Raw genomic sequence first — 25581 nt, 5'->3', positions numbered from 1 at the left:
GTAATCATAGAGGTGTTTGTATGGACAACTTTAGTCAAAGTCAGATGTCTCCAAAGTTAGTTTCAATTTCAATGGACAAAGCAGCGTAGTGACCACATTTACCCTTCTTTGCAGACATAGTGCACCTTGTTTCCCAGTTCATAGTTCTCTCCTACGGTCACGGCGTCTCGGAGGGCCGGAGGCTCGCTGCACAGGATGCTCACACAGCGGGGGGTGGGCCGAGTCCACTGTCCCGTCGCCTCGCAGACCACCTCCATGGAGCCCTGCGGTCTTCACACACACGCACCGCTTACAACCAATAAATCAAAGCCGATAACAGCAACACACATTTAATAAGTACGGATGTATTCTAGCTTGATCGCTGCACATAGAGGACGTTTTATTGTGATTCTATTCAGCGATAAAACAAACATTTATTCAATAAAATCCCCGATCAGAAGGGTTGTTCATCCGTACCTGTATCCCTCAGCGCAGGTGTACGTGACAGCGGACAGGTACGTGTTCGTGTCCAGAGTGTAGTCTGCGTTTTCCACCGTCGGCGGGCCCCCGCAGGTCACCGGGTGACAGACAGGTGGCGTCCCGCTCCACCTCAGGCTGGCGAGACACTGGAAGTCGTACGGGATCTCAGGCAGGAAGCCCGTCTTACAGCTGAGGAGGAAAACAAACAAACACGGAGACATTCAGACGCTGAAGGGAAACAACAATGTTGTTCTTCGACACATTTATAACGACTTTTGTTATGTTTCCGGTTGTCACGACGACACCGTGGTATTGTAAGGGGGGGATGCAAAAGATACCTGAAAGTCACCTTGCTTCCATAGGTGAAGTTGCTTCCCTTCATGACGGAGTTCTCGTGAACAGTCGGCGTTGGGCAGGAGAGGGCTGGAGGAAGACGTGAAGGAGAGCATCAGTTACTGATGATGTCACGGACACAGGAACATTACTAAATGCTCACCTTCAGAGTAAAGAGCCTCTTTATGCAGAGTTTACATGAGAGACAAGTTGACGGATGCCTTTGAGTGTTACTGATGAAATCTAGATTTGACTTTGGCACAAAAATGATACAAAATACAAAAGAAGGAAAAAGTATTAAAAAAAAAAGAACGAGACGTGATGATTTCTTGTTTCATATCAGTAAAGAAATACAAGCAACAGATAAGAGGAGATGAAGTTTGCAGCTTGAACTCCTTTAATAACATTTGTGTGTACAGAAAACCTCAAAGCTACAGCAGCATATTGAGCCCATTTTACGTGTTTCAGATAACACACAGCTTTTCCTTTAAACTGAAATGGACAGCCGGCGTCGGGCCGCCGCTCTCAGAGTGGCTTCACTTCCTCTATGAGACAGAATGTGGCTGAGAGCCAAGATGGAGATGTTGCGGCGGTCGGATGGAGGCTTTCAGCCGGCTGGAGGACGGCCAGCTGTTGAACAGTATACATACGCTGCTGCGACTGGACACACAACACACAACACACAACACACAACATGTACAGTGTGTGTGTGTGTGTGTGTGTGTGTGTGTGTGTGTGTGTGTGTGTGTGTGTGTGTGTGTGTGTGTGTGTGTTTCCTAAAGTCAGCAATCTGCATGATAATAAAAGAACATGATTTGAGTTTAAGTTTTAGCTGTTTAGCTTTGATTAGGAAACTCTTTTAATGTAATAATGAAATAAAAATAAGTTTAATTTAAACACCTCCTTGTGTCCTTTGTACACTTCACGTTAGTTTTTTTATGCTTTATATTGTGTCTGAAGTTGTTACAAAACTGTTTTCCCTATTTAGTGAGCGATTGTGAGCAAAAGCACAAAATGTGATTGCAAAGGTGTAAAAGGAAATATCGATTTGAAATGTGTCTTCCTGATGTGATGTTATGGAAAATAATAAGATAGTGAAAAACAAAAGTGGAGTGACATAAAATAAATCGGTATTATAGACCGTTTGTGCTGTATGAGGTTTATTTTAGATTTCACTTATGAATGTCGCTCTTCAGAGAGAATTTCTTCACCTTTGATTTTCTTGAAGAAGGCAAAAGCTGCCCTCTAGTGGCAGAAACTTATGGGAGAAAAACTGACTTCAAAAAGGCTGTTGGGTTTGTTTGTTTTTAAAGTTTTACATTTTATATAGACCAATGCATGCAACCTTAATTATTTAAGTTAATTCAAGTTTAAAAAAAAAAAGGCCAAAACAAAAGCTGACCACTGAGCTGAGTAGATATGAATGAACCATTTGAAATGGCAACCTACGGAATAGTAACTGCACACGTGACCTCTGACCTCTGCAGTAGGGGACGGGGTCGTCCCAGCTTCCTGTATGCAGGCAGTGGAGCCGAGAAGAGCCAATCAGCTCGTAGCCGTCGTTGCAGCCGAACGTGACCTCGCCGCCCATCAGGAAGTTGCTGCCGTCTCTGTGGCCGAACTCTGGAGACCCGGGGTTCTGACACCTCACCGGCTCTGGACACAAAACCCACACAGGAAAATTCTTTAAAAGTAGAAGAGAATCTTTTTTTTACCGACAAGGTTTTTGCACTTTTATTTTGATGAAAGAATGACTCGAGAGTCATCTGCTGTTTTTAGAATTAGAAAAACCATAAAAACGGCGGTGAGTGCTACCGGTGCAGTTTTTGCCGTCTCCGCTGTACGGGGGGGAGCAGGTGCAGGTGTAGGAGCCGTCTGTGTTCTGACAGCTGGCGTGGTCATCGCAGTCCGATCCCAGAGCGCATTCATCCACATCTGAACACACACAGGCAGAAAAACACACAGAAACACAGATTTATATTCATATAAGCAGACATCATTCTCCCAAACAGTGTTTTCTAAAGATTTGTAATATTTAAATACCCAGACAGGCCGGTGGATTTCCTCCCCACTTGCCGCCGTTGGTGCAGTGCACCTTGGCGTCTCCCAGCAGGTAGAATCCAGCATTACACTGATAGACCACCGAGCTGCCGGCGTGGAAGTCCGTCCCCTGAAACAAGCCGCTCTCCAGAGGACGAGGACGCCCGCAGGACACTCCTGTAACACGGAGAGAGACGAGTGAGAGGAGCTCCCTGCAGAAACACTGCTTTATTTATTCAATATCTAACATTTGCTACACGGTCCTCAGACAAAATATGATCAATATACAGCTTTGGGTGGAAGATATTTAATCAAATAACTGTACAATAAACCAAATTAAAGTCAACTCCTGTCAGGATGAGAACTCACTTTCTCATCCCTCCAGATTTCCAGTATTCTTCTGAAACTTTCCAGACCTGCTGACTTTCAAACTGTCCAGCAGGAGCCCTTTGTACTTCCTGCTCACTTGTTCCCACCTGTTCCCACCTGTTCTCACCTGTTCTCACCTGTTCCCACCTGTTCTCACTTGTTCTCACTTGTTCTCACCTGTTCTCACCTGTTCTCACCTGTTCTCACCTGTTCCCACCTGTTCTCACCTGTTCCCACCTGTTCTCACTTGTTCCCACCTGTTCTCACTTGTTCTCACCTGTTCCCACCTGTTCTCACCTGTTCTCACCTGTTCTCACTTGTTCTCACCTGTTCCCACCTGTTCTCACCTGTTCTCACCTGTTCCCACCTGCTCTCACCTGTTCTCACCTGTTCTCACCTGTTCCCACCTGTTCTCACTTGTTCTCACCTGTTCCCACCTGTTCCCACCTGTTCTCACCTGTTCCCACCTGTTCTCACTTGTTCTCACCTGTTCCCACCTGTTCTCACTTGTTCTCACCTGTTCCCACCTGTTCTCACCTGTTCTCACCTGTTCCCACCTGCTCTCACCTGTTCTCACCTGTTCCCACCTGTTCCCACCTGTTCTCACCTGTTCTCACCTGTTCTCACCTGTTCTCACTTGTTCTCACCTGTTCTCACCTGTTCTCACCTGTTCCCACCTGTTCTCACCTGTTCTCACCTGTTCTCACCTGTTCTCACCTGTTCTCACCTGTTCTCACTTGTTCCCACCTGCTCTCACCTGTTCTCACCTGTTCTCCTGTCTTTGCCCTGCCAGTCTCACCACTCGTCTGTGAGCTGGTCCACATCCATTTATTCATTTTAATCTGCCTGACTGTCTCCATCCTGTGGCCTCGTACATCAGAACCACAACAATTGGGATTTAACAATATAATATTCAAAAAAACACAACATGCATTTATAAAAAAAGAAAACCTGACATTTAAGTGTTTTAAGTGATCAATTTTACTTGCACATGAACTGCAACTGTTTTCCATCAACAAGCACAGTGTACTGTATTCAGATATAAATCATAGATATGCTTGACAGTGATTCTAAATGAATTCCAGTCAACAGTAAACAATAAAATATATTTGAAATGAGAAAAGATGAAATGCAACTACTTAAAAATCTAGACGACGGAGAAAATCAGCAAGAACAGATAGAAAGAACTCCACGGTGTGACTACCGTTTCATGTGAGCCTTACGTTCACAGCTGGGCAGCGGGTGGCTCCACTCTCCCCTGTTTTGGCATTGCAGCACCGGCTCCCCCACCAGGTAGAAACCGGGGTCACATGACAGCTGCACCTGCGCTCCGGGGCTCACCTCCACGGTGGAGGCGTGCAGGTGGGGCGCGGCGTTCTCCAGCTTGGGGCAGTCTGCAGAAACAAACGCTGAGTCAGAGCTTCTCCTGCAGGACTCCAGCTGAGCAGACGTTCACGTGACGCTCTCCTACCGGCACAGAAGATGCTGTCGAGCTTGACTTTGACGCGGCCCACCACTCCGTGGAGGAAGTCCGGCCAGGCGAGGACGTTCCCTCTGTGGGTCACGTGGGAGCCGGGACAGCTGCTGGACAGGACTTTAATCTGCAGGTCGGTCAGAGAGGATGGAGGTCAGGTGAAGAGATGAATATTTCAGATTATAGGTTCAGTTATTGGGGGGAAATTGTCTCAATCAGTCCTAAAGAGAATTTTTTCAGGACCTAAGTGTTATGAAGTAAATTCACTGAACTGAAACTGAACGATGCACAAACACAACGTTCACCTGCTGCGGAGTGAGAACACGATCCCAGATGTTGAGCTGGCTGATGGACCCGACGAAGGATTCGACAGGGTTGAAGCCCTCCCCCCTCTGATCCTGGTCCTGACCCAAGACCAACGCTCCTCCACCTACAGGACACACGAGGTTAACCACTGCTCACTGACAGGGTGTTCCCCTCACCTACAGGGAAACCGCTGGTATACAATAAACTAATTACAAACGAAGAGAGTTAATCCATTAAGCTCCTGATTTTGATGATTTCAGGGATATAAGAAGCATCTGTGTCGGCAGAAATGCGACGAGGCCGAGGATAGCACTACACCTGGGATAGTGGTGCCGACTGACAGGCCTTTGCCTCCGTCCGAGGGCTTCCCGTTGATGTAGATCCTCCAGTCTCCGTCCCAGCTCCTCCAGGACACACCGATGTGGTACCACTGACCGGTGTTCACCGCGGGGCAGTCGGTGATCCGCTCCTTACCGTTCACATACAGAACCCAGCTGGAGGGACGTCAGACAACCGTGAGATGGAGAAACTCATCGTCAAGAGGATGCAGTGGTTCTGGTGGCTTCACTGACCCGTTGTAGTCGATGAGCAAGAAGGCGTTGTCGCTGCCCTCCACCGCGTAGGAGACCGGCGTGCCGTAGTTGGTGGTGTCCGATGACCTCATCCAGAAGGTGCAGGTGATTTCTGTCAGCGCCGGCATCACTCCGTCCATCATCACGTAGCCATGGATACCGGACACCTCGAAGTCCAGGTTGAAGGCAGGCGACATCTCTGACAGGACAGAAAATAATATAGAAAAAAGAAATTAAACAAAGCTTTAAATTTAACGATTTTTAAATAATCAAGTTATTGAGGATACAGTTGATCTTTCTCAACTTGCTCATAAAAAGAGCATCATTATCAATAAATATTTTTTGAAATATGTGTTTTCCTCTAGATGCCATAAGAACGCTCTTATTGTTACCATGGTTACAAATCTAAGGTAGAAGTGGCACCTTAGAAACAATTAGAAAAGTCTTTCCAGCACATTTAATGAAAAAAGAATAGAAGCACACAGCCAGGTGTAACTGACATCATCTCTCCTCCTCCTCCTCTAGAGTTGCCATGGTGATGTGTCATCTGTCCTATAGTACCTGTCTCACACCTGGTTCCGTTGAACCCAGGGAGGCAGCGGCAGGTGTAGGACCCCAGACCGTCCAGGCAGCTGGCCCCGTTCACACAGGGGTTCGGGTCGCACTCGTCCACGTCCACCTCGCACAGCCGGCCTCGGTAGCCCTCCACACACTGACACCTGAGGACCAGGAGGGGGAGACAGGGAGGTTACAGCACCTCCTCATCAGCAGTTAAAGTGTTCTTCAGAAACAAAATCATTTAGAGCATCTGGAAAAGATAAAAAAAAAAAGAAAAGAAAAGAAAAGCTGCTTCTGTCCATCCCGATCTTTCTGACCTGAAGTTGTTCACAGCATCCAGACACGAGCCTCCGTTCAGACAGGGGGCGCTGTAGCACTCGTCGATGTTGATCTCACAACGATCCCCCGAGAATCCGACCGCACAGTTACAGGTGTAGCCGCCGGTCAGGTCCTCGCACACGCCCCCGTTCAGACAGGGGTTGGACAGGCACTCGTCGATCTCCAGCTCGCAGCGGGAGCCTGTTGACACGTGAAAATGAAGTGAGACGCTGCACACGAACGCATCGTCGGTACGCTGGACAGCCGGCCGGTCATCTGACCTGTGAAGCCGGCGGCGCAGCTGCAGGTGAACCTGTTGACCTCGTCCACGCACACGCCTTCGTTCAGACAGGGGGAGGACGTGCACTCGTTTATCTCCGCCTCACAGAAAGAGCCTGCGACGAACAGAAGGCCACCGACGTCAGATACAGATTTACCTTTTATCATCCAGCAAAAAGGTGTTTTTTGGACCTAAAAAGTTCATTTTCTTTGGTTTTGACCTGCTTCAGTCAAGACAAGGAAAAATAACAAGTCATATCAAAAGGTCTTTCACACGCTGACCTTCGTTTTCTAAAAGATCTTTATGTGGATTATTAACGACACCTTTTAGTTCCTTACCTAAAAATCCAGGCTTGCACTGACACTGGAAGTCCCCCATCCCGTCCTGACACAGGCCTCCGTTCTGGCACGGAGCCGAGTCGCACTCGTCGATGTCGATCTCACACTTGGCGCCTGACGGAGGAAAAAGAAACAGCTTCTGAATCAGATGCTGGTTGTAATAAAGTCACTCAGAAATACTAACACTCAACATAACAGTCCCGGTTTTTCACTAGTTATGAATGAATGTTAATAGCACCTGTGAAGCCGGGCATGCAGGTGCACACGTATCCGGCTCCGACCTCCTCACACGTCCCTTTATTCTGACACGGATTCAGGAAGCACTCGTGGAAAACCTGCAGGAACGGCACACACGTTACATTTCTGTTGACATTAAAGATTTTTCTTCATTGGTTTAATTACATGATGGAAAGTTTGAATCTTTCTTTTTAATCTCTAAAAACTATTCAGATGATTTGACCATTTCAAATTCTGAAAACAGCCCAACAATCTACGTAACATAGTAAATCTAAAGGGAAAAAATGACCTAATATCAATGTAATTCACTCGTGCAGCTATGGGTCATTTGGCCTTTGTTTGTCTGTAACAGAGACGTACTGTGTTGATTCCTGGACTTTAACGAGCTCTAAATGACTGAAGAGTGAATGTGGTGAAGACCAACCTGACTGCTGGCCTGGTAGTCCTCGCTGACCTCCACCTCCGGAGCAGCAGTCACGCTCTCCTCCTTCGGGAGAAAGCTGGAGCCGAAACCTGACGGTGACACCAGAGAAAGCACAGACGACATGAGCAAAGACTCGTCGGAAAGAAACACGAGGAGCCGGACTGGCAGACGGTCGAGATCCAGCTGAACAAAAGCCCGTTTTCTTGTTGAGAGCTGGCAGCGTTCATTCCCACACTTCAGCCTCGCTCATTTCCATTCTGCTGCTGAGCAATAAAAGACATATTATTTCCATTTCCCTTCTACCGAACCCGTGCAGTAACCCTGTTTCCAGCTGGATGGAGATGTCACAACACAGATGAGACGCCACACACACACACACACACACACACACACACACACACACACACACACACACACACACACACACACACACACACACACACACACACACACACACACACACACACACACACCAAGGAGGGTGAGAATAATTTCTAATCACTGAAATTGTAACTACAAACATTTGACTAAATATGAAACAAAATTGTATTATTCTTGTTTTCATACTTTTGAATAATGTGATTTATTTTGTTGTTCCAATAAAGATACCGTTTTAAACAGAGGAAACATTTTTCATTCTTTACACAAAAAATGTTGCCGTTTAAGAACGATTTATTACTGTTTGTGTTTCAGTAATTTTCAGGTCGTTTGGTTTCTACCAACATAGTCAGCAAATTTCTCATTTCAACAACTTTTATGTTGGCAAATACTTTGAGCTTCAGCAGCTCTGAGAAGAGATAAACAACTAAGTAGAAGTAATCCACATAACTGTCACTAATAAACACAATTAAGCTCGCTGCATATCACTTTTATATCTTTATTGTGACAACTCAACATGTGAGGAACAGAAGAGGGACGTCGAGGATGTTGAGGACGTCGGGGACGGTCGGAGACGACGTCACAGAAAGGAGGAACTCATCCGCACTAAAGAATCTTTCTTCTGTTTCATTATTTGATGAACAAATTTCAATCTGACAACAATGACAATACGAAACGTGATCAGAGTGGGACTCTGTGATATGGAGTGATTATTGGTTCGGGGACACTTACTGGAGCAGTGCTGGATGGTGGTCGCCCCGGTAACCGTGGTGGTTCCATAGAAGGGGCAGGAGAGGCAGAAGGAGCGGCCGTGTTCGGGCTGGTAGTAATCTCTGGGACACGGGTAGCAGGGAACCAGGCCGGTCCGGGAGAAATGACCCGACGAACACGGGACTGGAGGAGGACAGCCGAGAGGAAGGCAGGTTTTAAAAAAGGTTTTGAAAAGGGCCATTCGCTGGTTGGAAAACGTGGAGGAGCTCCAAGTCCACATTGGAAAGGTCAAAGGTTATTTATGTATTTTAACTGGAAAAGTTTCCACATTTAAATCCAACTTTAAAGGGTAATCACGTCACATTTCTAGGTAGGAATTTGCCTTTTTATGATAATATCACATCGAACTAGCGACTCTACGTGCACGCGAGTTAAAACCTCTCCGTGAACGGGACGCTGACGTCGTCACCTCCACACTCGCTGTCGTCCACGGCTCCTCTGGTGACGGTGGACGTCTCGTCGGGGCAGACCAGACACTCCCTGGCGCCGAAGCTGGACTGGAAGTGGCCCAGCGGGCACGACTCGCAGATCTCCAGCCCGTTCAGAGAGTGACTGCCAGGCTTACACTGCCCTGCAAAACACACACGGGAACATATCGAATATATCAAATACATCAAAACAACAACAGCTCGGTTTATATCCGAGGACGTGTATGAAACCAAATGAAAGCGCCGGCGTACCTTTGCACTCGGCGATGCTGCGGGAGTGCAGGTAGGCCGTGGAGGTTCCTTCAGGACAGGACTTACACTCCAGCTGGCCCTCCTGGTCCTGGTAGGAGCCCAGCCAGCAGCTCTCACACTCGTTATACTCCAGAGAAAAGTAGGTTCCCACCGGACATTGGACTGCAAGAGGGCTCAGAATGAGTGATTCTCCTTTTACAGCATCATTAGATCGTGTGTTCAAACTGTCATGAAGGAAATCTAACCCTGAGGTAGTTTGAATGAGTTTGAGCGCCGTCACTCACCACACATTCTGCCTTTGAGCACGGAGCCGGGCCTGCAGAACAGAGAGGCCTTCTTGCCCTCCAGCGACCTCGGGTCGGCCACGATCATCTCGGAGGTCACGTGGAAGCTGGACAGCGGCTGCTTGGCCAGCGTTCGTCTCAGTCGGTTGGTGAGCTGCTCCAGAGTCCGCAGGAGCCTCTTCTGATTGGCCACCTCGATCGAGTCGTTCCTCGACAGGGGCAGAGGGATGCTTGCTGGGAGAACGGCCAAAGTTTAAAGGACTGAACTACAGCAACAAGTGGTGGCATTAATATCTTAAAAAAACACACATATATGGATAAGTAAAAAACCTTCAAATAATGACACGCTCTGTGGGCAGAGATAGAAACTGTATTGGAATTATTTTCATTTGAATTTGAACTACTAAACAAGAATGAATGCTTCAAAAATTAATTTGAATCACGTATTTCAAATTTATACAATTTAACTTAAATATTTAAATTGAAAAACTAAATCAGAAGATTTAATTTGATCTTGAATTTATTGGTTTGAGACTGAATTTCAAATTTCAAACCTGTGATGTTGAAAAAGATCTGGATCTTCTGGTCCCGGGTGGGGCCTGTGATCTTCCTGTGCCTCTTGGTGCGGTGGTGAGGCTGCATGCTGCCGTCCTGCTGCCGGCCGGGGAGCTTGCGGGTGCCCGTGGCGAAGCCCGACTCAAAGTAGGCGTAGTCCTGCGCGCCCTGAGGAACCCAGCTTTTGCCCCAACCGCCCGGTGCTGATGAAATGTTCCACAAAGGAAAATCAACGAGCTGACGGGACGTTTGAGTTCAAAGACGTGCGGCACGTTGATTCGTGTGTGTAAATCTTACTGATGGAGAATCCGTTCTCGTAGTCGTAGTTGTACTCCAGGCAGTGACCCTGTGACGTCACCTCCAGCTTGCAGGTGATGTCATCGCTGCTACAGATGTTGGGCAGCTGTGGACAAAACAAACCCACGTACCTGAGAGTTGATGCACTGTTAACCGTGTGTGTGTGTGTGTGTGTGTGTGTGTGTGTGTGTGTGTGTGTGTGTGTGTGTGTGTGTGTGTGTGTGTGTGTGCAGGTCCTCACCATGCCTCCCAGTTTGCTGTTGAACTCTCCAGCGAACGACTTGACGAGGTCCACGTCGTCACAGCGAGACGCTTTAAACAGCATCTCGAAGGGCTTGAAGCCGTTGTTCGCTACACGGTTCACTGAGGAGGACAAACAGGACGTCACATGACGCGGTGCTTTACTTCCTGCTTTTACGACCACGTTCCCCTTTAAAACTCTTGACATGCGCTGCATTCATGTACATTGACGTCGAAGCGCGCTGACCTGAGCAGTCGGGTCTGTCTGCGGAGGTCGGCGGCTCCCACACGCCGTTGTAGGCGCAGAAGTAGCTGTGAACGGCGTCCTGAGCGAAGCTGTAGCCGTCGTTACAGAGAAGAGTGCAGTTGACTCCCTCCTCTTCCTCAGTGCAGACGAACTCTCCGTTCACGGGGACGTACGGTCGCTCACACGTCGTCCCTGGAAACACAGCGCTTCAAAGTTAGAGCACAGATTTTCATAATAATCATCATTACTCAGCATAGAATTCATTCACAGTGAAAATTCAGATCAGTCAAATTCTCTGACTTTTCCCTGAATTTCACTGATTTAAAAGACTAATTTCTACGACCTACAATGAACAAAAAAAACAGGCCAAACTTTCCGATTAGGTTTCTTCTCATCTACTCTTCTTTTAAAGAAGTCTTTTAAGAAGATCGTTTTGTAGCCAAAGCAAAAATCTTCATTTTCCTGGAAAGTTTTTGGCCTTCGTTGGCAGGTCGAAGAAAAAGCATCTTTACTGCCAGTTGTTGATGAGCTGAGAGATAAAACATCTCACCAACCAACGGGACTTTATAAACATACTAAGACATTTCCCTGAGTTTCCACGACTTGGCCCAAAGAATGTTAAAATCCCCCGACTTCCTGTCTGGAATAGACTTTTTAAAATTCCATGATATTCCAGGAATTCCATGACAGCGGGAACCCTGGTGGAGCGTTTTCCTCTTTGACCATATGGAAGAACAATGAAGCACAAACTAGAAGCAGGAAATGAAGAGCACGCAGCAGATAGTTCATCTTTGACATCTTGAATTATGGATGTACTACATTATGTAGTAAAACATTGGATGGAGGTGGTGCTGATGATACCTTGCACCGTGACAGTGAGGTTGCATGTGCGGCTGTTTCCCGCGGCGTCGGTGGCCGTGTGCTGCACCAGAGTCTCTCCGACCGGGAACAGGGAACCGGGAATGTGGCTGCTGGTCACGGTGAGCCGACCGCCTGAGAGACAGAGAGGGAGACACTTCATTCAGGTAACAGAGAAAGATGCTTTTTATTAGTTACCATGACTTTTGAGGAGCTACTAGCCAATGCAATTACTTCTACGTCAAATTTATTCATCGATTATTATTTTCCTCAACGTGTGCAAAACATTTTACGTCTGTGTATATATTGCGGTGTATTGTGCCGTTCTATGGGTGTCCAGTAAAAGACAAGGTGGGTAACTATCAGTGGAAAAACACAACAAAATGTCCATTCATACTCATTTTTAATACAATTTAAAAGCTGTTTTTCCAAGTAAAGAGTCTGAAGTGTTACTCCAGTGATCCTGCAGAGGGCAGCCTTGGCCTCACGTGATTCTCCAGGACTAAATGAGTCACTTAGTAAAACCAGAGCAGTTTATGTTCAACAAAGATATGTTGATATAAGAATGGTGTGTCTGGGCATCACGGCTGCAGAAACATCCAGCAGCTCTGGAAAGAAAGAGAATTCAGTCTGGTTGGCTTAAAAAAAAATGTGAGTGATGGGTGGAGGAGCTGGAGGAGGCAGCTGTGATGAGAGGAGAGGAGAGGAGTGTGTGTGTGTGTGTGTGTGTGTGTGTGTGTGTGTGTGTGTGTGTGTGTGTGTGTGTGTGTGTGTGTGTGTGTGTGTGTGTGTGTGTGTGTGTGTGATCCTGACACGCAGGTTGCAGACACCGAACAATGAAAACATCTGCAGTGAGAGTGAGAGATGGATTAAAAAGGAGGGGAAAGGTCTTTCGTTTAACTCCAAGCCTTCGTCGTTCCAACGGGTCTGACACACGTCTGGCCTGCTGGAGTCTCCCATTATATTTAGCCTGTGTGTGTGTGTGTGTGTGTGTGTGTGTGTGTGTGTGTGTGTGTGTGTGTGTGTGTGTGTGTGTGTGTGTGTGTGTGTGTGTGTGTTTGTGTCTACCGAGTCACGACTATATATAGAGCTGGCATCAGGGTGTGGGCCTGGAAAAACAAAACACTGACGTCGAAGCAGCGCTGGGTTGACGTGGTGTGGACCCGAAGCAGCCGCAGCAGCCTGTTATTACAGAGTGAGTGTGTGTGTGTGTGTGTGTGTGTGTGTGTGTGTGTGTGTGTGTGTGTGTGTGTGTGTGTGTGTGTGTGTGTGTGTGTGTGTGTGTGTGTGTGTCTGATGGGGGTGCACCTCTGTGGACAGGTGGGGAATGATCACTTTTGGTTTTCAGTGAGTGCAATGTGAAGCTCGGGGTCTGTGTTTGTGTCTGTGTCTGTCTGAGTGTGTTCTTGCATGTTCTTTGTGTGTTCTTGGTGTGTTCTTTGTGTGTTATTTGCGTGTTCTTTGTGTTCTTTGTGTTCTTTGCGTGTTCTTTGTGTGTTCTTTGTGTGTTATTTGCGTGTTCTTGGTGTGTTCTTTGTGTTCTTAGTGTGTTCTTTGCGTGTTCTTTGTGTGTTCTTTGTGTGTTCTTTGCGTGTTCTTTGTGTGTTCTTCTGTGTTATTTGCATGTTCTTTGTGTGTTATTTGTGTGTTCCTTGTGTGTTCTTTGTGTTCTTTGCGTGTTCTTAGTGTGTTCTTTGCGTGTTCTTTGTGTGTTCTTTGTGTGTTCTTTGTGTTATTTGCATGTTCTTTGTGTGTTATTTGTGTGTTCCTTGTGTGTTCTTTGTGTTCTTTGCGTGTTCTTAGTGTGTTCTTTGCGTGTTCTTTGTGTGTTCTTTGTGTGTTCTTTGCGTGTTCTTTGTGTGTTCTTTGTGTTATTTGCATGTTATTTGTGTGTTCCTTGTGTGTTCTTTGTGTTCTTTGCGTGTTCTTTGCGTGTTCTTTGTGTGTTCTTTGTGTTCTTTGCGTGTTTTTTGTGTGTTGTTTGCGTGTTCTTTGTGTGTATTTGGAGCCCCATTCGGTGAACTGCGTGGTCCCGGCTGTGAGCTGGAGCCCAGAGGAGTCTGGTTTGTTGTGTGTCTGTTTGGGTGCAGCAGGATCGGCAGGAGAAAACCGTCCAACTCCATATTCAGTCTACTTGGCAGAGCGACGTTCGTCCGCTCCTTCAGAGCGAGATCAGTCGAGTATTAATTGCTCACAGCGGCCCGTCACGACCTCGTGACCTTGAAGAAGAGCGTTTGTTCACTCTGCACAAGGTGCTTTGGTTGAAAACTGAAACTGATTGTTTCATGGTCCAGTTTAAGTTCTGCTCAGAAAACAGATGATTAAAATGAGACATAATGTGCATTTATTATTTCTTTAGGTGTGTTTATTTTGTTTGATTATTCAGTAAAATTACTGTGATGTGTAAATGTAAAAGGCAGATCAGAAGTTCCTTTGAACAAGTTAAGGCAGTAAAAAGTACAAAACAGACCTCAACTTTTTACCCAATGAATATGAGAGAATGATTTTACTTATACAAATTTTAAACATAGAAAAAAGTGTCATTCATTGCTACAAACCTGTAAGTCATACCAACTCTACTTTTAAATACTCCATATTACGTTTTTAAGATTCTTTAGTATAAATACAATATAATGCTGAACAAGCAGTTTTCAAAGTCTACCCAGACATGTATAAAGTTTCCACTTCATTTAAACAGTTAAGTAATTTGATCCAGATCACTTTTCATGGTAAATAAGCCACCTTTCCCACTTCCTGTCGAAAATACTTCCTCGAACCTTTTAGCAGGTATTTTTCCACAAAACCTTGAACCGGCTTTACACCCTTTTCTTTTTTTAGTTTTTGTGCTAACTATAATTTTCACAGTATTTCCCAGATCAGGCGTTTCTAACTTGATCTAAAATTACAATATTTAGCCTCGACTCCAGTTTTTTGCATCTTTCTGTGGAGCTTTGACTTTTGATTTAATCTTGAAGGACACTCAAGTATTTCTGTATTAACATGAAAATATGAAATGGAGAGCTTTAAAGTGCGATATACTTTTCATTTGATTGAAATCTAAATGCTGAATTAAACTCATATTTTCCAGCAGGTGCACTGGAACTTCACCAGGACAAAGATTAATGTCGATCTTGTTGTGTGTCACACTAGCTGATTAAAAAAAGGTGATGATTTGACAAGCAAGTCAATAATATTTAACTCCAGGATTGTGTGCTCACATCATTTATACAAATGAGTGTGTGAAAAATGGATGGAATGAGCACACATTCCCACAGAAGAACATTTTTTTCATTGGAAAAACACCTGCTTCTCTCCGCTGCCTCCATCTGTTTTAACATTAATGACATTAACAGACGCTGTAACGACTTCATCTGTCCACCAGCCCTCCTGAACACAGACGCACAACTCTGGCACACATTCATAATCCATCCTCTGCGTCCATTATTCACACACAGCTCTCTGCTGATCCCCGTTTTCCAATCAGCCCGTCGGAAAAGATCCTGTTTAAGCATCATCAGTGGAGACGGAGGGTGGGCGGAGTCACAGAAGAATGAAGCCTTCACAGAGACGGAGAGCAGACGTACCCGAGTTGTCGGAAAACTGCGGCACTTCCCAGACGACGGCCGTCTCCGTGTTCGTGGCCTGGACGGTGGGCGGCGACCTGCACCTGTCAATCACCGGGGGCTCCGTATCTACAAAGACACGTGAGGATGTTATCGTGTACTTCCTGATGAAAACACAAACACAACATTAAACTGACCACAATAGAAATCAGATGAAGTCTCGCTCAGTTTTATCAAACGGAAGAGCTGCTACAGATTATATGAGAAATATAAGAAGAGCAGAGCGCTGCACTGTGATCGGACTCTTTCGGAGAAACACATGTCTCTAATAAAAACCACAGCGTTCCACCGCCATAATAACATATGGAAATGTTCACAGCTACCATGCTTGAGGTTTTTCCCCTCGACTGCAGTGATTATTGAGCGGCTGACACGGGACACCCGTGTTTTTCACTCCGTGCAGCAGCAGCAGCGTTTGGCACCTGCCGGGGCGGGCCCCCCGCTCCTCCCCCCGCCCCACCCGGGTGAGAGTGTCAACTAAATCCCAGTTTTACACTGAATGACAGGAGGAAGCTGCAGCACAGAGGAAGGCAGTAATAAATAAACAGGTGGTCTCACATTGACACACTTATCTCCACTGCAGGAGATCTTTAAACCAACCAATCAGAATCATCTCAGGCAGCACCAAGATCAGGATGCAGCCACGGTGGGAGGGCGGGTGGGGCGGGGGGGTATAGCTTGTTTTGGTGGAACATCTGCACATTGAAAAGGCTCAAAAACACTAACAAGAACCAAGCAGGTGGTCCGCCTCACTGCAGAATCCAAACCTGGCTTAGTGTGCAGGTCGCTGCTCGGAGGTTGTTGCGACAAGGATTTTGAAAATGGCAACAGAAGAGGAGGAGAAACAGCAGACTGACGGCAGGTTTTTATAACAGTCTCCATCCAGTGTATCCGACCGGGTCTGAACTGATGGATAAAGAGGCTGCGCTGAAACGAAGTGTCCAGCAGCTCCAACCCTCTTTTCCTACATTCACTGTGAACTGACGCACATTTTCTTTTTATTTCATGTTAAAAAAAAACTAAAAAAAAAAACTGCTTTATTTTCCATAAAGTTGCATTTAAGTGTCACTTTAAAAAAAAAATTCTGATCTGCAGAAAAATGTAATCTTTTGTGATTTTGAGTGTCTGTGAAGTTCGATGAGTCCTCAGAGCTCTCTGATGTCGAGTCGAATATCACAGGGAGGCAGAAATACCTTTGAGACCGGACATGTGTTACTTATTGTCATTGATTGGTGTTATGTAAAACTGTGTTGTGCGCTTTATGAAAAAATCTCTGAGGAAACCCTGCTTCGACCAAACAAACTGCCTGGAGAAAACACACGTTTCATCTAAAACAGACTTCATGTGTCCACTGGTTATTATCTGGTCTCAGTCAGATGAGAAATCTTTGATGATTTTAATTCTTTCAAGCCACTGTTTGTAAAATATTCATTAAATCAAAACATATTTCAAAAGATTATGTACTATTCTTTGCTTGACACTGGTGGGACACTAACATCTCAAAGGTATGCTTTTGTCTTTGTTTTATTTCACTCTTCAAAAAAAAAGGAAAAAAAGGAGAGGAGGAGTCAAATAAAATGAAATAAAAACCAGGTGCTGCTGTGACTGAAACCTTCCCCACCCTCTCCCTGAAACGTGAACCAGCGTCCCACGTTCAGCTGCGATGCTCACCGATGACGGTGACGGTGAAGGAGCAGTTGGCCTGGTTCCCGGTGCGGTCGGTCGCGATGTAGGTGATGCTTTCCCTCCCGATGGGGAGCAGCTGGGGAGGACTGTAGACCGGCTTCACCTGCACCGCCACCTGCAGCGGAAACACACCGAGAAGAGAGACTCAGGAGGATTACAGCGAAGAGCAACGACATCACTCGTTTCTCCCGCTTTTGTTTTGCACACTGAGGACTCGATGAATATCGGAGGAGAAATTTACTTGTAACTGATAATTTAATGAAACTACTGAGCAGTAAATCAGTGTTCTGCAGCACATCTCATAAATTACAGCTTCCAGTTGGACACAAGAGGGAGTTTTCCTTCATATATTGTATCATGATAAATTCTTTACATGAAATTAACAACATATTTTAAAAATTAAGTCGCATATAGAAAAAAAAAAAAAAGGAAAACATCTTGTTTGATGCGATTTGTTTGAAGTATCCGACCTCTTCTTTGGAGTTGTCGGTGGCGGTCGGGATGTTCCAGCTGATGTTGGCGGTGCCGCGGCGCTCATCCGTCTCGGCGACGATGTCGTCGGGGCACGGCAGCCACGGCGGCTCCGCATCTGGAGACACACAGAAGTAGATCAGAGATGTTCCTCCGTCACACGGTTATTACCAGGGGAGGGCGTGATGTCATCTGACCCCTGACCTCTTCAATCACAACACGTCTCACTCTCATTATCGATCATTAGAGAGATCTGTAGATGTCCCTCATGTCTCCGCATGCAGTAGTTCAACATCAGAGGGGAAGAGAAACATTGGAAATATGGGAAAACATGTCGAACAGGATATCCTGCTGGATAAAATACACGTTGTCCAGTTGTCACTGAAACGTAAATCTAAATTACAAACTGAAGTCCAGTGTTGTGAAACTCATTAATGCTCCAGTACAGACGACAGAAATGACATGAATCATTCTGAAATGAAACGGTGTGCAGCTTCGGTACGATAATCTGAAGCTTCACTCTCAACCTGTGAACAGTTTCGGTTCTGACAATCAAACTGAGCAGCAAAGATTAATGCATCTTTGATGCTGGAAAAGATTTACCTCAATAGTTGCTTGTGTTCATTTCTAATGTTTTTATTAACTGCACACGTTTTAGGTTTCTGAGCCTTCAACTGGACGAGGTTGAGGAGAGTGACGTGGATTGACAGAAGAATAAAACAACCCCCGTGCATGTTTGCTGCCTGTAATATGTTCTGGTTTTGAGGCAGTGTGCCATCCACCTGCACAGAGAGATAAACGTGGGAGATCTTTGTGGTTAGAAAGGACGACTTAATCAGTACGTAAAGTTTGAGACTGCTGGATTCTTGTTTGAAGCTGATGATGGTTTTTGGGGGATAAACAATTCCAGGAAACCTGCAGACCTCGGAGAAAAAGTTTGCCAGAGTTGTTGTGTTGGGTTTGAAGACGTACCTACAGCCAAACAGGAACTCCACCAGCTCGGACGGAGAATCCTAAAACTCAGAGTGGTTCATAACGTGTATGAAGACTGAGCATCTCAAGGACACTGTTGCATCATCAGGAGACGTCCTGTCTATCAGACTAAAGCTGGTGTTGGTTTGAACGTGTTCATTAAAATCAAACCAGATGTTGATGGACTCACTGCCAGGTAGAGAATCAGTAACGTGTCCGCCGGGTCTCAGCTGCAGCTAAACTGGGATTAGAAGTGACTTGAGCATCACAGTCAAACCTCTGTTTGTTCCAGTAGGAAACGTTCGAGCTCATCTTCTATGAAATCTTCATTAATCCACCTGTTTGAGCTGCTGGAACCTCCACAAACATCAGATCTAACATTTCATCTGCGCGTGTTGGAACGGTGAGAAGCTAAAATTCAGTTCAGCTCAGCTCAGTTCAGCTCAGTTCAGTTCAGTTCAGTTCAGTTCAGTTCAGTTCAGTTCAGTTCGATTCTGCAGTGAACGAGTTGAAGCTGGGAGTTGGATCTCCCAGCGATCGGCGGCGGTCATGCCTGTTGCGTTGTGTAAGAGAGCTGCTCCCATCTGGACTCGATGACCGATCCACTCAGGCATCTGTGTCTGCTCAACACCAACACGCTCGGCTCCAGTCGGCCTCATTCATCTTCATTTCACTTCACGGGTGCCAGAAGCTTTCTTAATTGATTTATTTCTTGATCTCCTCATAACTGCAGCCTTCTCTCTTTTTATTTTTTCCGTCTCATCTGCATTTTCTTTTTCTTTTTTTTTTAATACCTCCTCTTCTTTCACCTTCCTTCGACCCGTTTCTCCCCGACGGGATCAGAAAAGCTCATCTTCCGTCTGCCGTACCGTTATAAAACACCTCCAGATGACTCATCCGCCCGGTCTGCTACACCTCTCTGTTCATTTCCATCTTTATGGCACCTCTTCCTCTCCTTAACGACAGCAGCTCCTTCATTAGCGAACTTTCTCCATGAGGGAAAAAAAACGAGGGGATTGAGGACATTCGAGGGCGGGAGGAAGAGGAGGAGGAGGAGGAGGAGGAGGAGGGAGAGAGAGCTGCACTGCACCACCTGTTTCACCTGCGAGGCATCTGGAGCGCTTGCAGTCCATTATAATGATCTCCAGAGCCCAGCTGGAGTGTGTGTGTGTGTGGGGGGGGGGGGGGGCACGACATGAGAGCTTGGACGTGGGATGGTTTGAGTTAGTGACCCAAGGTCTGCTGTCTGAGAAGAAACGGGGTTAGCGCCGCTCTCACCTTTCACAAAGCACGGCGGAAAAAAAGTCTCCCTCCAAGTTTCCTGCTGCTGCTTTCTTTTTATATCTTCCACATATTCTGTGTCTTCTGCACTCCCTTAACAACGTGACAAATGAACCCCCGTTCCAACCCTGTAAAATGATCTGCACAGCCCAAATGAGACCATAAATACCAATCAGGAAGAGGATAGTCTGAGATACTCGTATCAGTTGATGAATTTATGAGTCATTTTGAATCTTATGTTGTGTACATTTCAACGGGTGTGAATTTGTGTATCTTTGGTATAAAATGTTACTCACTGGGCTTTGGAGGTCTTTGTTAGCGTCTTTCTGAATTTTGGACAGAGATAGGCCGACTGTTACTCGCTAATTTTGGTCTTCATGAAAATCAAATCACCTTTTGGTTCGAGCTTCATGCAGCATTAAGTGCACACGAGAAATTTCTGACTCTTGGAAAGTGGATTTCCCAAAATGTCAAACTATTCCTGTGTGTATACCTGCTCCAAACACATCAGCAAAGTAATTGGTGGAAAAAAAACATCAAGCCCTAACCTGACTCCGCCTACCCGAGCCGAGAGCGCTGACCTCGGCACATTTCACATCCTCGTTACAACCAGACAGCCAATTTACAGCTTCTACAGCAACGACCTCTGACCTCAGTACTGCAGGGGAGAAGAGATCGATTGAGGGAGGAAGCACACGCACACACACACACACACACACACACACACACACACACACACACACACACACACACACACACACACACACACACACACACACACACACACACACACACGGTGCATTACCTGTACAGACAGCTTTATGGACATTAGCAGTCCAGTTTCCAGAGCCCAGGCACACTGCCTTCCTGTTTCCCTGGAGACTGTAACCCTGACGACAAGTGAGCAGGCAAATGAAGCCCGGCGACACCGCCCTCTTCCCGCAGGCAGGGGGCGACAGCACGATGTTCTTCAGGGCGGTGACGGGGGGACACCGCACCTCTGGGGGGGGAAAGAGTGAGAGGCAGATTATCGATCTGATGAAGGATGAAGCTTCGTTTGTATCTCGCAGATTAAAAGGGTCTGACATCGAGGGTGTTTAGTTGTTTCTTCTTCAAAAGAAGTCGAAAAAGTTCCCATTTTAATTCAGAAGATTAAAAAAATATCAGCTTGGCGGATGAGAAGCGTGTTTCCCAAGTGATAAAATGGTACTCTGAGCTGGTTCCACTATAAATGCCAACAATAAAGCTATCCTCAGTTGGTGTGTGTCACGAAAACAACAAACATTTGGTCAGAAATCAACCTAAGAAAGCTCCGGAGCCGCAGGACTCGTTCGCTGCTGGCCTCTTATGCATTTTTGGGGTCAGCCAGCAAGCGTGGCTTTTTACATGATGATGGCTAGATCGCTCTCAAGCTCGCGTTTCATTGGCTCACGCTGCAGGAGCTATAAAAAGGGAAAACTCTACTCGGCGAGGGAGATTTCAATCAGATGAAAAAAAAACAACTCTCAAATGTCAGCATCCTCTCGGGCGTCCGAGGAGATCCTCTTTCACCGCAGAGCAAACAAACACTAAAACAAACCGCTCAGCTGCGCCGCGGTCCGCCGAGGCCTCCGAGCTGGGTCGGAGAAGAAACGACGAGATGCTCAAACAAACAAGCTGAAGCTCGGTCAGCGCGGAGCAGAGACGGCAGTCGCTGATGAACGGGGAGAGTTTTCCGGAAGCGGCTGTTTTAAATAGCTGCTCGCCGGTTGCCTGGAAGCGAGTCAGAGGCCGGAGGTTTGTGGCCGTACGCTCTCACACTGTCCCCCTTCTTTCCTGCCTGACCTGGAAGCGCTCTGCGGCGGGCGCGAGTGTGTGCAACTATTTTAACTTAACTATCAGTTGTGAAGTGTGTGGGTAACGTCTGTGTGCATGTGTTGTGTATATGTGGCTCCGCTCTGAGAGAGCAGATGTATCTTCCGCTGGATGATGCAGAGGAAAACACACACCGTGTGTTTGACCGCTGTGCGTGTGTGAGTTTACATACGTGTTGTAAAAACCACATGATTTTACAGAGAAAATCCCCGGATCATGTGTTATTTTAGGGGTCGGTCATTTGATGAATAATCTTTCAGTTTTGTCAGCCGGACACGTTTCAGTGAGCAAAAACAAACAGTATGAGATTACAGCTGCAGAGATTTATCATAATAAAAATCTGTCTGTGAAAATAATGCAAATTGAAGAACTAACCGGAACTGAAATCTAATTTGACTCCACTTTGACTGTAAATTGAGATAGATGAATTCTCTTGGAGCAAGATATCAGCCAACATATATTTTATTTATGAATTTCTTAGAGACTTGATATAAATTCACTATTGAAGAGTTTATAGCCAAAAAGAAGACATACTGAACAGCTGAGCATTTTTATGCTCATGGAGGGAGGATGTGCTGTTGTATTGTACATCGTGCTTCACCTGTCAGTTGATAGTTTATATCACTTGAATAAAACTAATATTGCAAAATAAGGAATTGTGCAACATCCTACATAATATATGTCGTGAAGACTTTGAAGGAATCCGTTTATGTGTTCACGTGTTCGACCAGTAAAGATGATTGACAGGAGACGATGCTTGCGAACCTTTTGGATGTATAAAATGTCTTCACTTCACTATTTTATCCTTTTAAGACTTTTGTGTGAAATGTCAACAAATAAATCCCGTATTTTGGCCACAAACGTGTTACGTTCGGTCACGGTGACCTTTGACCTTTGACCAACAAAGCTGATCCACCTCACTCAGGAGGTCAAGTGGACAATTTGTGCCACATCAGAACTTTTGTTGTATTTTCTCAGTGCAATCATAACAACTGGCTGCAGTAGCTTTCTAATGCTTTCATTTGTTCTCACATGTTTCATTTTAAGGTCAGAAATGTCACTGAAATCACCAAAAATGTGCTACTGGAAAAGAAATAGGAAACCGAAGAGCGTTGAATGAAGCAGGACGTGTGGGCGTTTGTCCGCCCGGCGTGACGCTGTGCTCGGCAGTGGAGGGAAGGCTTACCCACACACCGAGGTTGGGGTCCACTCCACTGGGAGTTGGCCTGGCAGGTGAGTCTGGACTCCCCCTCTAACCTGTAGCCTCGCTCACAGCCCACCTGACACTCAGCCTTGTAGGAGGCGCCGTCGCCGCCGCACCTCAGGAAGCCGTGCGGGGGCTTGGAGAGCGGCGGGCAGGAGCGCACTGCAACATCAGGAAAAAAGAATAAAACACCCCAACCCAACGCAGAAAAACAGGCAGAAATCAGATTGAACTGGAAACAGGTGTTGTATTGTTATCTTTTAACTTCCATTTATTTGGTTTCACTTTTCTAAAAAAAATCCTGACAGAAGGGAAACCTACTTCTTTTTATCATTATTATATTTATATATAGTATTTTGTTGGTAATGATTTGTTGATGCTGAAACTAAGACGTCACTGATAAACACAGGTACCGTATCTAAATCACAAGAAGAAGAAAGAGCAGTAATAAAGTGCAGGAATGTTCAGCACTATATCATCTCTAACTGGGGGCCTATCATTTAAACTCAAAGCGTGAAAGTCCCTATGAAACAAAAAAGAAATAAATCCTTGTGTGTGTGTGTGTGTGTGTGTGTGTGTGTGTGTGTGTGTGTGTGTGTGTGTGTGTGTGTGTGTGTGTGTGTGTGTGTGTGTGTGTGTGTGTGTGTGTGTGTGTCTGTGTCTGTTCTGAGTTATGCTGAAGTCTACAAAAAGGATGTGTAGTGTGTTATTTGTCATTGCCACCCATAGACACACGGCTGAGAGGAGACCCCCTCCCTCAGGGCTGAAACCAGCTGGGAGGTCCTACAGTATGACAGAGAGGAACACGTACAAGCAGACATATGCACACACACTTCCAAAATATATACCCAAAGCCACACGCCATAAATCTCCAACACACACCCTCCAATATTCAGTGTCTTGGTATTTCTGTGAGTCACACTGTTGCTGCCTTTCTCCTAAAAACTGGCAAAGTCCTCATTCATCTCTTGATAATCTCCTTCCTTCCTCTCCATCCTTCCTCTCCTTCCTTCTACTCCTTCCTTCCTTACATCCTTCCTCTCCATCCATCCGTCCTTCCTTCCTTCCTCTCCTTCCTTCCTCTCCATCCTTCCTCTCCTTCCTTCCTCTCCTTCCTTCCTCTCCATCCTTCCTCTCCTTCCTTCCTCTCCATCCTCTCTTTCCTCCCTCTCCTTCTTTCCTCTCCTTCCTTCTTTCCTCTCCTTCTTTCCTCTTCTTCCTTCCATTCTTTCTTCCATTCTTTCTTCCTTCCTTCCTTCCTTCCTTCCTTCCTTCCTCTCCATCCTTCCTCTCCATCCTTCCTCTCCTTCCTTCCCATATTTCCTTTCCTCCTCTCCACATCTGGCCTGGCAGCGAGCGGTAGTCTCTCCCTGTAAATGTTGATTCTCCCATTCAGTCTAAACACATATGATGTCAATCCGTGGCGAGAAGTCTTTACATGGTGGCGTGCGCACGCACGCACACACACACACACACACACACACACACACACACACACACACACACACACACACACACACACACACACACACACACACACACACACACACACACACTGCAGCAGATCATCTCATATTCTTAATGTTAAGTAGATTCAGTAAATGTTTACGAAGATGCAGACATCAGAGAAACGCTTAGATGAAGGTGCCTCCGTAGTTTAATGAGGGAATCATGAGACGTGGAGGAACCAGCTGCCATCTATCAGCAGTGTGTGTTTAAGGGTAATAACTACAGAGAAACATTGTGCGAGTTATGACTATGACAAATATGAAAATCTGAAGCGGTATACAGAAAGTCACTTCACATTTTTGAGGTAATTGGCTCCATCTGGGCCGGACAGACTAACATAACACATGTAATATGATCAACAACACAGCAGTCGTGTCCTGAAGGAGCTGAATAATCAAGAAGCTTCTTACTTTCCCAACTAAATACATTTTAGCTGCGCTGTTTTCTTTTTGTCAGGTGATTTTTTTTCTTTGGAGAGAAAACAGGTGATGGCAGCCGTTCAGAGCCTCCCAAAGACTGGAGGAAACATTTAAAACAAATTATAATGGAGACTGCTGGTTGGCAAAAAAAAAATATTTATTGAAAGTCTCTTGCTTTGACCACGTATATTAGTTAATAATTTAAGCTAATTTAGTGAAGAAAATCAAACAAAAATTATATAGTTGCAATTTCGAAAACCGGAACATTTCCTGCTTCTCAGTTTTTACATCTTTTGTTTTTTTTGTCAAACTATGAAGGGAAGTTTCACTATGTTTTGAATACAAGTTGATGAGCTGCCAAACCATTCTGCAATAAGAAAAAGTTTCATCAGAAAGTCATCAGAAAGAAATACGAGAACACTTCCAACAGTGCTGATTTTCATTTTAACATCAGACACGAGGCCTCCAGCTCACCTCTGCAGCTGGCCGGTGTCCCGGACCAGGACCCGTCGGCCTGGCACAGCTGGATGCTCGTTCCCTGGAG

General features: G+C 45.8%; 1 protein-coding gene across 1 annotated transcript in view; it reads right to left on the bottom strand.

Annotated features, from left to right (window-relative positions):
* Positions 1–25581, bottom strand: part of svep1 (sushi, von Willebrand factor type A, EGF and pentraxin domain containing 1) — an 82937-nt gene that overhangs the window by 14887 nt on the left and 42469 nt on the right. The window contains exons 5-36 of the mRNA XM_069718935.1: positions 25512–25581; positions 23092–23271; positions 20857–21051; positions 17798–17916; positions 17313–17442; positions 15603–15710; positions 12022–12153; positions 11161–11352; positions 10915–11036; positions 10674–10779; positions 10376–10579; positions 9822–10055; positions 9538–9699; positions 9267–9428; positions 8819–8980; positions 7709–7797; positions 7286–7382; positions 7048–7161; positions 6711–6824; positions 6429–6630; positions 6115–6272; positions 5554–5752; positions 5300–5475; positions 4981–5105; positions 4673–4802; positions 4425–4595; positions 2836–3009; positions 2608–2727; positions 2272–2448; positions 798–882; positions 457–648; positions 103–270 (exon numbers count right to left, since the gene is read on the bottom strand). The exon at positions 25512–25581 is cut by the window's right edge and continues 110 nt beyond it. Of these exons, the coding sequence (XP_069575036.1) occupies positions 103–270; positions 457–648; positions 798–882; positions 2272–2448; positions 2608–2727; positions 2836–3009; positions 4425–4595; positions 4673–4802; positions 4981–5105; positions 5300–5475; positions 5554–5752; positions 6115–6272; positions 6429–6630; positions 6711–6824; positions 7048–7161; positions 7286–7382; positions 7709–7797; positions 8819–8980; positions 9267–9428; positions 9538–9699; positions 9822–10055; positions 10376–10579; positions 10674–10779; positions 10915–11036; positions 11161–11352; positions 12022–12153; positions 15603–15710; positions 17313–17442; positions 17798–17916; positions 20857–21051; positions 23092–23271; positions 25512–25581 (4769 nt within the window). The remainder of the gene's footprint in view (positions 1–102; positions 271–456; positions 649–797; positions 883–2271; positions 2449–2607; positions 2728–2835; positions 3010–4424; positions 4596–4672; positions 4803–4980; positions 5106–5299; positions 5476–5553; positions 5753–6114; positions 6273–6428; positions 6631–6710; positions 6825–7047; positions 7162–7285; positions 7383–7708; positions 7798–8818; positions 8981–9266; positions 9429–9537; positions 9700–9821; positions 10056–10375; positions 10580–10673; positions 10780–10914; positions 11037–11160; positions 11353–12021; positions 12154–15602; positions 15711–17312; positions 17443–17797; positions 17917–20856; positions 21052–23091; positions 23272–25511) is intronic.

This window comes from Brachyistius frenatus, unplaced genomic scaffold (genome assembly GCF_029030835.1).
Source record: "Brachyistius frenatus isolate BFR_SWC_R1_liver_20210118 unplaced genomic scaffold, ASM2903083v1 Contig_203, whole genome shotgun sequence".
Taxonomy (NCBI): Eukaryota; Metazoa; Chordata; class Actinopteri; family Embiotocidae; genus Brachyistius; species Brachyistius frenatus.
The sequence above is the reverse complement of the archived record's forward strand: the minus strand, read 5'-3'. Positions and strand labels throughout refer to the sequence as shown.